At 31.3% G+C, this 18,878-nt stretch overlaps 1 protein-coding gene across 1 annotated transcript; it reads left to right on the forward strand.

Moving 5' to 3' along the window:
• Positions 1–6,780: 6,780 nt before the first annotated feature.
• LOC134686306 (uncharacterized) lies at positions 6,781–10,188 on the forward strand. Its single transcript, XM_063545974.1, has 3 exons — positions 6,781–6,931; positions 8,228–8,332; positions 10,068–10,188. The coding sequence occupies exons 1-3, from the start codon at positions 6,824–6,826 to the stop codon at positions 10,179–10,181; spliced, it is 327 nt and encodes a 108-aa protein (XP_063402044.1). The 5' UTR covers positions 6,781–6,823; the 3' UTR covers positions 10,182–10,188.
• Positions 10,189–18,878: the final 8,690 nt, after the last annotated feature.

Below are 18,878 nucleotides of genomic sequence, written 5' to 3' on the forward strand. Positions count from 1 at the left end.
CTTTTATGTGTAAGACAAATGATATCACAATCATTATTTATGTTTACCTGATAACCAGGTGTTGTCGGTTCTTAGACACGAAAAATTGGCGATTACAACTTCTTCAATGGACTGTTCATACAAATTTATATTTGGTGATGCCCAAATCCGGGTGCAGGATTTTCTCGATGCATTGAAGACTCATTACAGGCCTTCAGTTGTTATCTGCTTATCTGATGGGGTTGTATTTGTGATGCCGTTGCTTTCGTTTTTTACTTTCCAATAGCACAACCATAAGCACACAAATCTACATCCCCACATATAAAGAGAGAAAGCATGTTGATGAATCGCAAGCATCACCACTATCCTTTCCTTTTTTACCCAAATGTGACCTACCAAATGAGAATTATTGAGGAGATTGTACTTACATGAGCAACAGGACGGGTGCTTCAAGAAGAGCAATACCGCTTATTATCAAGAGCGCACCATTTAACCACAGGGGTTTTGCGTGTTCGTATTGCTCAGTCTTTCTTTTTCTATCTAAGTTTTGTTTACTGTTATTCGTCTACTGGCCTTTTTTGCTCATGGCGTATGTTTATTTTCGAATAAAAAAGAATATTGTTCCTTGTGTATCTTTCTTAACCCTTTGATTAAACTGCGTGCTTCTAGTGCTAGATAAAACGTTTACATTTCATTCATTCTAATTTTTTTCAAGTTTTGATATTATTATTTGTAAGTTTTGATTTAAAGATTGAAAAGTATAAATCAGTTGTAAATTAATTGATATATCGACCCGGTAAAACCGCATTATAGTTTTTTTTTAAATTTATATACACTTACATATGTGTTCATAATGGTATAAATTAATGTTGTCACTGTTGAAATCATAACAGTTATGCATCCATCATTCATTCAATTATTGATATAAGATATAAATATATTCTAATCATAGTGATTATAAGGTTGAAAGTTAAAGTTAATGTATTAAATTTTATTTGATGTAGCAATGATCTTAATTTTATGTATACAAAAAAAATTAAACTGGCTTGAACTAGCTTTTAGTAACTGCGACGAGGTTTTGTCTCGTTATTCAACAAATTTGCACCTACCTACCTACCTACCTATGTCACAATATATTACTAATTTTACACGGTGAACATACTTGTGTTGAACCTCTGCCTGTCAAAAAATACACAAATTTTCTAACTTAGCTTAACATGTCTCGTGTTCATGTGTATTTCAACATTAATTATTTGTCTACGTATGAATGTTCTCACTTTGTAACATGATAAGAATAGTTAATATCATATAATACGTATTCCCTGTTTGCGCCAAATATACATGTTTGTATATTTTTAATATTTTGTATGTTTAAGCGGGTTCCTAAAAACGCTTACCAGTCGTTTGAAAAAAAATATTATTGGTTTGTGCTTCTGAAGTGCTTCTCTTCATATACCTTCACCTGGACAATCAAACCTAATATTTTGAAAATAAAAAATGAACAAGACCTAAACAAAGAGAACAGTGAGTAGTATACCGCTCTTCAATAACTGAAAATCGATTAAGCAAACACCAACCTATGTAACAATGTGAACACGCGAAAAAATATATAGCAATTGCTTTTTATAGAAAATAACTCCATTTTTTCGTGCGACCGGCGGTATATTAGATATAAATATACCAGGAACAGAATTTATATTTAAAGAATAAGCGAGGACATATATAAACGTATACATTCTTTAAGTAAGCAACATATTTGATAAATAATGACAAAGAATAAGAATTTAAACCACCTTAAGTCAGCTTTGCATAAGGGAACAAAAAAAGTGTGCAGTTGGGTCAGATAAAAAGAACTACAAGTGGTAAACCAATATTATTTCTTATATAGTTTTATAAGCATTGGCACATCTCATGTCCATGGAGATAACTTGACACTGCTACCGACGTCATGGTCTATTGTATTTGATCTGCTTACATTGTTAAGCAGTTACGATATGTGATTAGATAAGTGTAAGTTAAGCTTCTACTGGTAAATGAATGACATTTGATATGCAATAATATTAGCATTTGCAGTTATAAAATCAATGGGGATTTGTTAGCCCTCGAATATTCAATGTTGGTATGTTCACGTTGAAACTTTTGCAAACTTTGAATGTTTAAGTTTTTGATTGGGTAAGTTTAAGATGAAACTCTTCTGGTAGGTGATATTTGATAACTAGCTTGTCTTGCATTTGCAAGACATTTACATAGAGATTAATAACGCCGCTTATTTCATTCGACTGTCATACAAGTGTGAGGTTAATCTTGTTTAAAAGGGAGATATAATCCACCATTCTCCTTATAAGAAAATGCCTGTACCAAGTCGGGAATATGACAGTTGTTATCCATTTTTTTGCTATGTATGAGCTTTTGAGTTTGCCATTTGATTAGGGACTTTCTGTTTTTAATTTCCCGCAAAGTACAGTATTTTTGATATTTTACTTTTTCTCATAGTCCAGTAAGTTTAAAACTTTAGGCTAGTGTATTCTTATAATTGGTCAATATTATTATAGTTCATTTAGTATGAAGTTGTATTGAATAAAGGCAACAGTAGTTTTCCAGTGTTCAAAAGTGGTACATCGATTGAAAAAAAAACAGATTTTGGGTTACAAAATAAAACTGAGGAAAATTGTCAATCTTAAGAGAAAAAACAAGGAACAACAGAAACACTGAAGTGCAACAAGAACAAACGACCACATACATGATGAGTCGCGCGTCTGGCGTATATACAAAATTAAGTCCTAGTATCTATGATGAGTTTATATACATGTTAACGAGTTATAACCAACTGTCATGTTCCTGACTGCGAACAGAACATTTAAGAAAATGATAGGTTGAACCTGATTTTATAGGTAGCCAAACCACTTGCGTTTATGACTATCTGAAAAATATTGCTAAAATGATAAAACTACGTTACAGGTAAGCTCACACACATGCAATAACACGAATCCATGAGAAACGTTCACACTTATAATTTTATAGTCGACACAACATAAAAACCACAGAAACACAAAAACATCTTCCATCAACGACAGACACCACAGGACATCACAAAAATGCAATCTCAAACTTTATCACAATTATTTTTTCAATACCAGTTCAAACTATTCTTATGACAATGATCATATTGAAAGGACATTTCGTAAATATTTGGAGTACAAACGATACAACATAAGACATTATCCAACCGAAACCATAACAGAAAAATCTAAAATGAATTCATGAATTATGGATGTACAAAATACCGAAACACGTCGTATAGTTATCAAAGGTACCTATAGCAATGCAAAATCACACTCGGAAAAGTCAGAAATAGTTCATGTTCGGTACTAAGCAGACGGCATAGATATTAACCACACTAGGTGCAATCAACAGGTTTTTTTTTTTCTATGACGTCATAATTGAAGGGACCATGCATAAGTGACCTTTAGTGGTAGAATGTTTAATACAGATACTTGTACAAAACTAGATATCACTGTAATCAGAATCTCTTAAGTTTATAATCTAGCTTATAGTTTATAAATAAAGTGTACTTTTAATATCACAACAAAAAGTTCTATCTAGAGAAAATGGGGAGAAAGTTGCCTTATCTGAACATAAAAAAGCTGAAATCAAGTCATTTGCATACCCATGTAGACATGATACAGGCACATTTCACATAATCAAAACTGCATGAAATTCATAGGATTTTACCTGGCCTTTCAAAAATATCTCGCTTCATAGTGCAGTCTTCCTTTCGAAAAGAGCTACCGTTGCTGCAAATAAAATCAATTTTAAATTTTCAGTGTTTACAGTGTTGTCGTCCCTCAAAACATGTATATTCAATCTATCTTAAAATCAATTAACAAGTTTTTATAATCAAATAAAAATAAAACAGTAAACTTTTTCACCAACTTAGTAAACTAAAAGGTATTTCCCTCTATGGTTATTTTTAGTTGGGGAATAACCCTTATTTTTTTATACGAAACTGTTTATAGCACCCAATATAAAACGTGGTCAAAATATCATTAGTTAGTTTAGCAAAAGTATTTGATGTATATGCCAGTACCAAAGCACCAACTAATGAGTTTTATCATACAGCCAATGTCGAACTACTTACTTATCCTCTTCTTCCCAAGTGGGACATAAGGCCACAACAAACTGCCTTCACTTCTCTCTGCCCTTATCCATGTACTGGGCTTGGCCCCAGGTGTAGCCCATTGCTTCTAAGTCGAACTACTGGAGGATATTAACTGAAAAATCTGAAGAAAAAACTGATAAGGAAAGGGTTTTAAATGAAACAGTAACTTATAGATAAAGCTTATAGATAAATCAAGAAGACCAAAATTGATGACTTTTGATTTTTCTTTCTTCCGACTTCTCTTTATCAAGCTGCAGGGTAATAAGAAATATTTCACAAAGCGTTTCTAAAAAACATTTTACGAACATACATACTTGTTTGACGAATAGACGAACAACCGAAACGACTGGCAGAAACGATCATTGTCATATGATCCCATCTTCAGAAGAAGAGGTATGATAAGGGATTAATGAGGCATGAAGAAATTTACATTGTAAACACGTTTGTTGAAAAAGCGATTTCATATATTTAAAACCACATTTTTTTTTAAATGAGACCTTGAAGAATCATTTAAACATAAATACAAAAATAAAAATCTGTTTTTTTTGCATCTAGTTTTTTTTATATTAAGCTTCCATGTCATTATCATCGTCTCTGTGGTGTGTTCATATAACAAGCCTATGTTTATATAAATCGTCAATTATAACCTTGTCAATGTACTGGTCATCATCATCGTCTGTTGGTATAGCACTTTGAGCTAATTGTTATATATGTTGTCGTTAATGACCTTGGCGTTTCATATTACCAAATATAATTTATACGAACATATACCAAAAGGACTAATGAAGTTTAGTTTTTAATTTAAAAGTAACTGTAGGCAGATATTCATATTTAAGTGTTAATTATTATTATAATGATCATTATTATACAATGGATATAATATATTTCAAAGGTTATTAAACTAGAAATCGATATGAGATCATGTTTAGTGGTTAATCAAACATCATCAACAGTTGAATTATTGTTATACTTATAGACTAATATGTTTGGTTTTTGTTTAATATCTAGTTCCTCTTGACTCATTTGAATGAACATTATTAAAACCAATTACAGTCATCTCTTTAGGATGTCCGCAGATCTATAAAAAAAACAGCATAGGAGATAATTAATATTTCCCAATTGCTCTGCGATAAAAGGACTATATTTTCCCATTTCACGACAAAACAAACGCATCGAGTGGAAGCTCCAAAAGTAACAAATCCGATTACAAGAATTATCAAAAGAAATTTTGATAAAAATCTTTTACAGTGTATATCATCATTTCACTCTCAGTCAATTTTATGATATTGAATTGGTCTTTAGGTTTGGTTTTTGGGTTTTTTGTCGTTTGGGTTTTATTTTTTTTTTATTTATTTTGTTTGGTTTAACAAAATTACATGTTTTTTATAAGACAAGGGTAAAATTCTTCTGAATAACATCATGTATGTAAAACTACTTCTACTAGTATCACATCTCCGTCTCTATCTTCGACAACTAATTTTTATCACTACGTGCTCCACTATACTCCACTTATATATACGAGGCAGTTTACAGTTCGACCAGTCCATTTTTAAACAGTGTGGACGGGGTTTTTTTCTTATCCATAGTGACAAGTAATGTGTAAGAGAAAAACCTGCTCAACATCAACCATATAATTTTCCTTGTCTCTTAATTCGTAGAGAAGAATAAAAAAAAATGCAGAGGCTTCCTACATTAAATAGAAATGTACTATTTCATTAAGAACGCGGTAAATTTTGACGATACCCTAATTGCTATATGGTCATTTTCTATAAGGAAATCATTATTTGAAATTGATTTGTTTTCCTTATTTGTAATATATCGATAGAAAAAAAAAGTTATATTTGTTTTAAGGTAATGAATGTTGAATACAATGAGCACCGTTACATTACCAGGGGAGGTTTGTAAAAACGCGTTAAATTTGTAGACTATGCTAGTGGACGTTTCGTCACCGAGTGTATTTCCAGTCCAGTAGTCAACACTTCGGTGTTGACATGAATATCGATAATGCGGTCATTTTTATATAATTTCCTGTTTACATAACTTTGATTTTTGTTCGGAAAACTAAGCAAATTCTTATCCCGGGCAAAGATTACCTAAACCGTTTTTGGCACATCTTTTTGGAATTTAGGATACTCAATGCTCTTCAACTTTCTACTTGTTTGACTTTGTAAATATTTTGATATGAGCGTAACTGGTGAGTCTTATATATGTAGACGAAACGCGCGTCTGGCGTACTAAATTATAATCCTGGTACCTTAGATAACTATTTATATTCGAATTTAGAAATCAAATATAAAAAAAAAAGAAAAAAAGAAATCAAATATCGAAAAATATTCAGTTCGTGACCGAACATTACTTATAACTAGGTCATGAGCTACGTGCACTAATGTGTTGTTCGATTGTATATGTTTCTCTATTTGAATTCTTCGATTTATTATTTCTATAAATGTTTCATGGTCAAGCCTTTTTTTAATTCAATGATTTATGCATTATTATAATTTAAACCTTAAAGCAAAAACACTTGAATTTTTAATAAAAACACATTTTGTATTACAACAGCTTGTTTTTTTCTCAGTTTAATAACAATTTTATAACCTGTAGCAATTTATATTATCAAGTTTTACATATTTGGACAGCTATATAAATGTCAAACTCCAACAATAGGACACCAATTAAACACTAAAGATGAAGATCGCAATCGTATTCTGTCTTTTGGCTGCTGTTGTGACTGTTCAGGCAGGATATTCTCCCATGAGGAAAGCAGATTCCAAAGTCAAAGCATTGGCTGTTAAAGTGAGTAGAATTGATGTTATTACAGAATTGTCATTTTGACTTGCGATGTTAAAATTTTTAGACTTAAAAATATTTTAATTATATCTTGATTTCTCATTTGATTAGGGACTTTCCGTTTTGGGTCTTTCTCGGATCTCGGGTCTTCTAAACGCAAATTAATAAATTGAAAAGTGTGATATGTAGACAAAGAACGATTCCCCGTTTTATTTCATTTTTGTTTGACGTTTAATGATCACTATACTTGACACTCACCTATCGGGTTCCTCTTTTTGGGTTCTTATTCTCAATAAAAGTCTTTAGCATATACATTCACATCTGATTATGTTTTTGTTTTGATACATTTATTCATTTTGTATTCATCTCGAAATATTTGCCTTTTATTATTTCAAATGGTTTGAAAATATTCGTTATCTAAACATTAACACATTCATGTAATTGTTTGTGGAATTTTGAGTTTAAACATATTTATTTATAGTGGTTTGGGAAACAAGTTTTGCAACTTATATTAATCCCTTTCCACTTTGCGGATGCGATTGCTGCCTTGTAGCGGCATTAGCCTAATCTTTTTCGAAATCTACAAGGGTGTCTTTAACGTGCAAAGAGATATGGCTACCTCTTAACACGGGTCAGCTATTTATCGTCCCCTTCTGATGGACTATCATCGTTTCCTCAAGACCATACTCGCAAATGGTGTCAAGGGAGAGCCGAAAATTGAGTCCCTGGAATTTTCATCCCAAACTGGAATCGAACAAGGAACCTTTGTGGAATTTTTATTTAGAGTAATTTACTGGTGATTATTATGATTACTAAAATTATCAGTCAGAGTTCTACTCCTTTCAGATTATCTCCCCATTACTACAACTAATGTTTTACAATCGTAATTTTTTTAAACTAGGTAGAAATGACGCGATTCTAATTTAGCTCTTTAAAATCGATATATATCTATCTTCAAAACACCATTACGATCCTCATAATTATGCCAGTTGCATTTTAAAATGCAAATGCATGTTCAAGTTATTAAACATCATTTAAAGTACATTTTATCATTAAGTCAACTTAGAACTTATATATACAGAATGTGTTTTCATCCTTGTTTCTCCAATTTTAATTTGAGGCCTTTCCACACGTTATGTGCAAAAATGAAATAACTCTTAAAATCTTTATTTTCTGAGACCAAAAAATGGACCTTATTGTCCATACTCCATTGGTTAAATTTTTGGAAAAAAAGAAAAAGTTTATTTATAGATAAAAATAATAAAAATAAAATTTGACATCAGCTTCACATCATTGTTTTAGGTCGAAGGTGAAGTAGAGAATCATATGGGAACTCAGTACAACGGCTTCATTATTATTTCATACAGGCAAGAAGAAACTCGAAAAGGAACAAAGTATTTGTTTAAGGTAAGAAACGCTGAATTTTCTGTTCATTCGCATTAGAAAAAGTCCTTTATTCATTATCATAATATGCCCATAACATGAATCGCGAAGAGAAAAAAATAATATTACAAATACAATGTCACTTTTTTTGTATATCAATTTTTTTTCTGAAAAATTGTATAAAATCCGCCAGGCCGTGATCCTCTGTCAATGACAATAACATCAGTAATAGGTCAGTTAACTAATGTGTTACGTAGATCTTTATTTGATCGATACTTTTCCTCTTTACAGTTTCTCGCTTTAAACATGGCTTTTGCAAAAGTGAGTTAAAAAAAATTATCTAGCAAGAGTAATGAAGTGTAATAGTTTTGTTGATAATTCAACCATGTAAAACCATTCGCAGATTTTATTTAGTTAAACGTCGTTGCTATATTTTCTCTCGGTCTATTAAAGTTTTTGCAGAAATGTAGACCATGGGTAAAAGATCATCTTTAAGAAAATACACCACTATTTTTTTGTCATAAGCAGGCACCTTTCCGTGTCATTTGGTCTCTTCTGAATTGCTGTCTCATTGGCAATCATACCGAATCTAGGTTTTTTAATATATATATATATATACAGCTCTTTTGTCATAAATTCAAATAAAGTGACAATGATGGCATGTCAAAACAAGCCCATATTTCATTTTTCTATTTAGTATCAGATAAAGTTCATTTATAAAAATATAGCAAAATCCTATATTTAATATTAAAAAAAATGAATTAAACCCGCGAGCCCCCTCATATATTGCCGATGGTTACTGTCTAACATAATTGTTTTATTCCGCCGCTGAGGTCAACAGGTGTATTAAGTGTTACCCTTGATCGTCAGTCGTTTCATATATTTCATTAGGTTTGAAATAGGGTTTTTCCCGTTTGCTGTTTATAGTTATAACTGGCATAACTAGTTCAGATACTGGTTTTGTTACTGCAAGCAACTTATCCTATATCTGTGTTTGTCTTGTTTATAGCCTATTGAATTTAGAGATTAAATACTTTAAATTCGGACGAGCAGGGCGAGGGAGAATTTAATGATCCGCACACTCACCTGTCTAACTTTAATTGTCCTCATCAAAATGTTATGACTCTAAACACTACGAACCAAAACTCGCAGACAGAGTTTAAATTGAGTCAGTTACTGTTCTTGAAAAATGCCATATTTCTGAATTTGAAAAATGCAAATATTTTCAACAGATCACATGTCATTTGTCATATTTGTTTTTATGCCCCGCCGTAGGCATGGGGCATTACGCATTACCCTTGATAGTTTCGTTTCCACACTCTAACTTAAGTTTTCCTCGTCCATTATTGTTATGCAACTCATACACAATGCTAGGAAATCAAATTGGCAGACAGAGTTCAAATTAAGGCTGTTAATAAGTTACAGTTCAAGCGTTATATGTAACTTATAGTTACAGCGATATGGTTCGTGTCCTCAGATTGCTTCGTTTATTCTTTTGTTTGTTTTTTGCTTACTGATAGTAGTTTCATCTTGCGAGCAACCTGTAACATGTGTATACACTCATACAATCTTTCTGCAACTATTTAGTAAGGTTTATGATTTGTTTTTGGTGAACGTTTTTTAGATCTTGTTTGGCTTACTTTTGGAGACTGCTCATTAACATATACAAGACATACTTCTTTAAAAGGGAGTTACTATCTAATTCCTCACTATTTATTTGATAAGAAAATACAGCATGTTTTACTTTTCTATTTTTTAGGTAAAGACAAATAAAGTATACTTACATGTAAAAGCCTTTGTGAGCAAGAGCGGTGCTGTTTCAGCAATTAAAGCGGTCCTAAAGAAGAAAAATGATGATTTAGTAGATTTCTAATAAATTCAGACGCCGAAAGCATATTCTTCTGGTAGAAGTCTGAAAATTAATCATTTGTCTTTATCACTCGTACACTTGAAATGATGCAGCTTATGATGCAATGTTATTAATCAAAATTATGGAAAACGTCATCAGCTATAACTCAAAATATGGACAATTTTATGTTAAGGAGGTCTTGAATTCTTTTTACAGCTTCCGCAGTGCTTTTTTTAACTGTGTACTCGGACCAGGACCGCCCAAACTCAATATTTTGTAAAAACAAAGGATGTAAGCAACCTTGATACGTGAATAATCTATAGAAACATAGGAATTGGTTACATCCAATTAAATTGAACTTTGTTGATAGTTGTCTTATTGGCAATTATACCACATTTCATTATTTTTATATAAAAATGCTTTAATCTAAAATTGTGAATGTCAAAGATGAATAAGACAACAACACATGAATTCGAAGAGCAGTAAAATTTATTGAAAATTAAAAAGAGCCGTCAGGAAAGTCTAATCGGAAGAATATAAAACAAAACAATTGGTTCTTTTGTTATAAATCGTGTCAGTAAAACAAAAGGTGATTACTGAGTCTATAATATGTTCGATATCTTCGACTAACAGCCCTGTAGCAGTATTTTAGACTCATTACCTTTTAATAAAGCGTACACTATTTATTTTTGTGTATCCAAAATTCTGGATGCTTCATCATTGAAAAAACTAATACATTAAAAACAAACGCCGAAAAATTATAAATCTAAAGCATATGAAGAGCTATGTGATCAAAAGGGACAAAAAAGAATAACAAAATCTAATTCATCTCTGTTTGAGGTAGTTAGACATTTTTTGGTATCGCCCTACGGAGTCGTAAACTAGAGGTTTCCATATTTGCTACGTATCAGGTACAGTTGGTACGTAACACAACCGTTGGTGTTGTTTGGGAGGTTTCATTTAATGCATGAGATTATTGTATGTATCATGATGAAAATAAAGAAACACAATTGCATATCAGTGATAAAAACCTTAATCTTTAATTTTATTACGATTTTTCTGCTTCTAGAAAACCTTGCACGTGATTTAATACGATAAAATTTATATTGTGCACAAGAAAATGAATCAAACAGTCCTTACTGGAACTGAGTTGCCTCGACCTTTATATTCTAAAAATAGAATTGCATTTCTGTATGGCTATATTTTTGTTTTCTGTATATATTAAGAAAAGGATTAGAATAAATACAATTGAGAATGGAAATGGGGAATGTGTCAAAGAGACAACAACCCGACCAAATAAAAAAACAACAGCAGAAATTCACCAACAGGTCTTCAATGTAGCGAGAAATTCCCGCACCGGAGGCGTCCTTCAGCTGGCCCCTAAACAAATATATACTAGTTTGTGATAATGAACGCCATACCAATTTCCAAATTGTACACAAGAAACTAAAATTAAAATAATACAAGACTAACAAAGGCCAGAGGCTCCTGACTTGGGACAGGCGCAAAAATGCGGCGAGGTTAAACATGTTTGTGAGATCTCAACCCTCCCCCTACAACTCTAACCAATGTAGAAAAGTAAACGCATAACAATATTTTCTAATACTCAAATATAAATTGGAATAATTAGAAATTACTTATTAATAATATCTTACTTGTACCTTACTGGTGTCGTTAATGACTACATAGACGGATCCAGGGGAGGGGGCTTGCATTGGGTCATCCCCTTTTCGTGGCAAAAATTTGGTTGATTATATAGGGAATCACTGAAGCATGGATGGAGCGCCTCCCCCCCCCCCCCCCCCCCCCCTTTATGAAAAGTTCTGGATGCGTCACTAAACTAGTACACGTGCTTATGGCAAAAATGAGTTCAAAATTGTGTTGATTTCTCATTAAAATAAATTTTTATAAATTAAGCTATCTTTTCGATCATTGGAGTAACATTTTTTCATAAAACGCAACACACATTGTAAAACCATCGATCTATCTGTTTCCTTATATTTTGTCACTGAACTTTTTTATAAAATTGTTGATTATATTAATTACTTAAAGAATAAATATAAATTTTATGACACTAACGAAAACCATTTTTTGAGTCGAAATATTTATCATCACGATGTTACTTCATCGTGTTCGCTTATTATTATTATGTCACTAGATATTGTTATTACATTAATATTTGTAAATATTGTCGCGAGTAAAATTTTGTATTGCACGTGCCTGGGAATTGTATAATATAATCTACGAGGGGTAATGTTAAACCAATATCCATCCATTAATCCTTTTGTCGTACAGCATTGCCAAAAAAACTTCATACAACACAGCGTATTTTGTTCACTGATAACGGCAATAATTTGACGCTATATTTACACTTAGTCTAATGCAATATGAATATGTCTTTCTAACTCCTCCTAATGTTGTACGGAAAATACTATGCTGCTATATAATGTCTTTTGCACCATTTACAACTGATTTATGGACTCAAAATTAAGGATCATTTTCATCGGTTGGTAAATGTTTCTATGTAATTTGTTCAGGTTTATATGTACTAGTATCATGAATACGATACTACTTAAAATAGTTAACTCCAGTTTTTCTGAGTTTTCTCTCTCGGCTTACTGCGAAAAAGATATATGAACAGTTGTGTTAATAAAAAGGGCATGTTTCTGAAATTTATAGGGCATATTGATTTTATGAGGGGTTTTTTTATAAAGAAAAACTTTAAGCCCGATGGTAAAGATAATTGTCCAAAAAGGAAGGATGTCAAGTAAATACGATATCAGCCATATCTCTATGCATAATTGTTCAAATTGAAGATGTAAACGACCTTGTATATTTTTTTATAATTTCTTTTCGGACGTCTGATTTTTTATTTTATCTTTATTTAATTCTTCAACATATGTATACAACAGATATATTACATATAACACAAAATTATCACAAGGCAATGTTATTTAAAAGTATAATGACATACATAATCAGTACAATAATTAGAAATCAAACGTTTTGACACCTTCGCCGTTTTTTTTGTAACAGAGTATAATTTTTTATAAAGTATGTCTCCCTGGACTTTTTTTTCATTGACAAGGGTTTTAGACCTCACGCATACAGACTGAACAACGACAAATGGAAGTTTTTAACGACCTTGACTGACTATTCAGCCCTTGCACGGACGGTTTATTGAACAACGATTTGTTTTTTTTTCATTTTTCTTTTGTAATTGAGGTCAATTTATTTTGTTCAAATTCATTTTATTTGATCATGTTTTCTAAAAACTTACCAAAATAAATACAAAACTTTAACATTTTACTATGATACATAAAGTTATTACAAACAAAATTTATAAAGTTTTAAAGGAGTAGGTTCAGTAAGACCCCTTTTTGGCCCAAAAATATAGCAGTTTTACAAAATTGTGATAATGTAATCATGAAGCTATTTATTTGAAAGTAGAATGATTCTGCTACATAAATACGGGCTGTTTTTGACAATACAATGCACATATATCGGGTACTAGCATCATAAAGTCGTGCTAAATTACTGAAATCTTCACAAAACTAGCATTTTAGTTAAATTTTAGACGGTGTCTGTCTAAAATGAAAGTGGCCGCATTTGTGTTCATTCATAATATTGAAATGCAAGTTGTATTTGACAATAAAACATAATATATATAAAGGTTAAGGATGAACACGGATGCGGCCACTTTCATTTTTGACAAAAACCATCTTAAAATTGACGATTTTTGGCAATTTGATAGATTTTTCATATTTAAGCTTGAAATGGAGCGTTTTTAATGCCTTAATCAGTTAAAATCTTTCACAAAAATAAATGAAATCAATTGAAATAGACACTTAAGTGTTTAAAATGTGTCTAAAATATTATGTCAAATGAATTTGAAATTTGAGGCCAAAATCGGCCCTTACCGGACCTACTCCTTTGTTTTGTAATTTAGCTTCTTTGTATCTATGTAGTTTCACGGGGAAATAACTCTTTAATATAAACCTTTCGTCCCAACGGTTACTTGCAACGGTTGCTTGAAAGCATAATCGAGTGCACACACTATTGTTTCCTACGAATACAAGAAGAAACCACATGAAATTAGTCCCAAATTACAGCTAAAAATTCTCAAAACAGTTCTGCATATGATTCCTAAAACATGTGATAATATAAAGTGTATGCATCAATAATTTCCAAAAGTTAAATGACGGCTCCCACTTCGTACTACGGTTGGTACGGTAGCAAATCTGGAAACCTCTAATGAGCGTCAACAAAATATATTTAAGGGCTACTTCTACTTGGTTATTTACAAATAGTGGTTTTACCATTCGCACTTCTCATTTCCAAGGTGATTGTTTAGCCTGGCTAGTACATTAATAATTGTTGACTTTGAAACCTTTTCTTAGTTTACATGTTTAAAAGTTTTGTGATAATGTCAGATAAATGGAGACTCACTACTGGTATGTCTATATAATTTGATATAAAAGCATTGTCGCATTTCACTTCCAATAAGGTTAATTTGCCCACCCACAACCGGCACTGTCTTATGACTTAAAATTTTTTTAAAAATACTCCGAAGAAAATTCAATACAGAAAGCCCTATATCAATGGGAAATTGAAAAAGCTTAAACAGTTACACATTTAACGAATGGAAAAAACAACTGTTACATATTCCTTACTTGGCACATACATTTTTATGTACAAAATGGTGAATTGAACCTGGTTCTATAAGTAGCTAAACCTCTCACTTGTACGATACTCATATAAATTTCCATTGTTTTGACAACTTCGTCTTGTGTGAACATAACAAACATGTATAATAGGTAAAAATTTCAAACAACAGCAGTCAACGTTGTGTTATAACATAAGCACTATAAAAACAATCAGATGTATAAAAAAAAAAAGGAAAGACCAGCTGGGATGATTTAACAATTAATGAATGTATTTTATGCACATCGCACATTTGTATTTCCATTTTTTTGAAACTTTTCAATATGATTTTTGTCTGAAATATGGCTCATAGGAAGCATTTTAACCTCTTTTTTTTATAAAACAAGGATGATTTACCTAACATTATAGACCAAATCTATACTTTATTAAAGGACATTTTATTATCAAATATAAACAGGCAGTCTTGGTGAAAATTAATGTTATAGCAAAGAGGATATATATATTTGTTGTACATATTTTATTTCAGTTCATGAAGAAAAAATAAGAAATTTTATTGTACAATCGTTAACCTGCAAAGGAGTAGGACCGGTAAGGACAGATTCTGGCCTCAAATTTCAGGTTCATTTTACGAAAGATTTTGACCACTTTTTAAACACTTAAGTGTCTATCTCATTTTAATCAATTAGTTCAAGTGAAAGATTTTAACTGATTTTTGTCATTAAAAACGACCCGATTCAAGCTCAAATATAAAAAATCTACCAAATATGCCGAAAAAAAGTAACTTTTCAAAAAATGAAAGTGGTCGCATCCTTGTTCATCCTCAATCTTTACATATGATATGTAGTATTATAAAATACAACTTACATTTCAATATTAAGGATGAACACGAATGCGGCCACTTTCGTTTCACACAAATACCGTCTAAAATTTAACTAAAATGCTAAACTGTGAAGATTTCAGTAATTTAGCATGACTTAATGGTGCTAGTACCTGATAAATGTGCATTGTATTATCAAAAACAGCCCATATTTCTGTAGCAGAAACATTCAACGGTACAATAAATAACTAAAAGTTAACATTTTAACAATTTTGTAAAACTACTATATTTTGGGGCCAAATAGGGGTCATATTTCCATTTAAATTGTTTAGCTTTTGATGACTGTAAACAACAATACTAGTCATTTTGATTTCAATATAGATGTAAAATTAGTACAATGAATGTTCAAGGTAGCACTTCAGCATAATGTTGAGTTTTTGAGAAATTTTGTTTTTATCCAATTAAACATTTTGTAAATGTAGGATAATGTACTTAGTGTCCTTTTTGTTGTTATTGATAAGGTCTGAATTGATACCTTTCAATGTCCGGTCCATGTTTGTGTGATGTTTTTTTCATTGAATTGATCTGAAAGATTAATGTAGTTTGTTTTATGTTGTGCTGTTACTTCACTGTCTCCATTTATGGAGGGTTGAGTGCTCACAAGTATGTTCAACTTCAGCATTTCTGTATGTGCCTAACCCAAGTCAGGAGCCCGTAAATACTGGAAGAATGAATAGGGAAATAAGTGCTTGTTCAGTCATGTGTCTCTGTTATATTTGAAAAGGGTCTTGACTCTTTGGTGCATAATTCTATTTTTTATGATAATGGTCGTTAAATTATTCTAAATATAACTATTTTTTCACAAAGATTAAGTTTTGCATGTTTGTATGGTTATAATACAGATGAACCTTTATTATTTAACACAAGCATGCAGAAAATTTTAATCCTTAAAACACCAGTGTGTTATGTGGTGACTGGAATGTTGAATTAGATAAATTTATGGATACATATAATATCAAACATAATAAAAACCCTTACTCCCGTTAAACAAAATGATGAAATCATTGATGTTTTTGAAATATTTGATCCATGGCGTACATGCTATCCAGAATATGGGAAATATACATGGCGTCAGTCCTCAGCAATAACTCATAGTCGCCTTGATTATTTCTTAATTTCAGAAACCCTTTTTTCACTTATGAAGAATACCATTATCATTTCAGGTTATAGAACAGACCATTCGGTAATTCTTTTCACCTTCTCACCTTGTTTATAGAAACGGGGCAAAAGTTACTGAAAATGTAACTCTCAGTAACTCAGAGATGCAGATTATATAAAAAGGGTTAAATCATGTATTAAGGATTCTATTTTCAAATACCATCTATCAGGTGATATGGACAATTTTCTTTCTGTTGAGCTGTCATGTAATGATCAAACATCTGTTGAAATATTGAAAATGAGGATAAGATCCTTGTCCATTTATTACAGCATTAATACATCCATAGAAGAAAAAATTATATTTTATATTTTGAAAGTGTTATGAATCATTCTTCAAATGACGAGGTTCAAAAATCTTTGTTTGAAAAAAACTTCCACTAGAAACTTGTTGACAAAAGAAAGTTGAAGCCTTGCTGTTTAGATCCCGAGCTAACTGGAATGAGAATGGTGAAAAGTGTACAAATTATTTTTGTAAATTAGAAAAGAAAACCATTCTTAAAAAACTATAACATAACCTATTGATGATAAAGGTCAGCATATTTCAGAGCAATAAAAAATTCTGATTGACCAACAAAACGTTTATAAAAATTTGTAATCAAGCAAAACAATAAATTGCAATTTTACATAATTTTTTATCATAACATTAGTAAGCTTACAGAAAAACAAACTGATCTTTGTAATGTAAATTTAACTTTTAAAGGAATGTGCTGAATCTTTAAAATTTATGATAAATGGTAAAAGTGTTGGTTCTGATGGGTAGTCTGTAGATTTTTATAAATTTCTTTGAAAAGATATTGGCCCAGACAGTATATAAGAAACTCGCGTCCTATTAGTTTTTTTAATACTAATATGAAAATAGTTTTTAACCCGTTTTACTCTTTATCATAAGTGACACATAAAAAGGTTTCATTAAAGACAGAATTATGGATGAGAACACACGCCTTTTATATGATTTGATGCACTATCTTGAGAAAAATAATAAGACAGGTCTTTTATTACTAGTCTTGTTGATTTTGAAAAGGCATTTGATTCCTTGGAATGGTTATTTAAAAAAAAGAATCTTTGGAAAGCTTAAATTTTGGGCTTTATATATATAGATGGTTTGAAACTATATACTCAGGGGGCAACAAGTTGTTTTAATAAAAAATGGACACATGCTTAAGGATTTTTCATTTAAAAAGAGGTTGCAGACAAGGAGATCCTCTGTCTCCCAATTCATTTATAATTGGTGTTGAATTATTATCTTTGAAATTTAAAGATATCCTGATATACGTGGAATTACTATCAATGATAATGAATCACTTTTAATCATGTACGCAGATGACACATTCCTTATGTTAGATGAAAGGGAAGTATCATTAAGGGAAACACTTTCATGTTTTGAATCTTTTTATAAAATTTCAGGTTTGAAAATAAATGCTTCAAAGACAAAAGCATTATGGGATGGAGGTAAGAAATAGTCTGATCTTATTTTATGTCCCGACATAAAACTGGTCACATTCACATTATAAACTTTTGGGGAATTAATTTTCTTTAGATTTAAGCTGTAAAACAGAAATTAATTTTGCTAATGAAATTAAATAGGTCTCTGCAATTCTGAAGAGCTTGCAACATCGAAAACTCACCTTATTGAGAAAAATTACAGTAATTAAATCACTTGCGCTATCGAAGTTGGTCCATTTATTGACTGCATTACCAAATCTGTCACACTCCAGGTTAAAGGGCTCACTTCCTTATTTTATTATTTTATATGGAACGGAAAACCAGACAGAATTTAGCAAAAACACTTATTGGTAATATTTCACAAGGTGGACTTAATATGGTACATCTTCATTCCTTTAATATTTATTTGAAAATTAGTTAGATTAAAGACTGCTGGCAAACCCTAGCGGTGACTGGTTGCAGTTGTTACTGGCAGACATTATACAGTTTGGGTGAAAGGGTATTTAATCTGCAGAAAGAAAAGCTGATTGAGATTTCTAAAAGATGTAAAAAAAATGTCTAGAAGGATGCTTTACTAT

The sequence above is a fragment of the Mytilus trossulus genome, chromosome 10 (assembly GCF_036588685.1).
Source record: "Mytilus trossulus isolate FHL-02 chromosome 10, PNRI_Mtr1.1.1.hap1, whole genome shotgun sequence".
NCBI lineage: Eukaryota > Metazoa > Mollusca > Bivalvia > Mytilida > Mytilidae > Mytilus > Mytilus trossulus.

Excerpts from the sequence above, each read along its gene's own strand:
- LOC134686306 (XM_063545974.1), top strand. The coding sequence starts at position 6,824 with ATGAAGATCGCAATCGTATTCTGTCTTTTGGCTGCTGTTGTGACTGTT. Across the intron at positions 6,932-8,227 it reads TCAAAGCATTGGCTGTTAAA|GTCGAAGGTGAAGTAGAGAA; the intron begins GTGAGTAGAATT and ends TCATTGTTTTAG. Across the intron at positions 8,333-10,067 it reads GAACAAAGTATTTGTTTAAG|GTAAAGACAAATAAAGTATA; the intron begins GTAAGAAACGCT and ends TCTATTTTTTAG.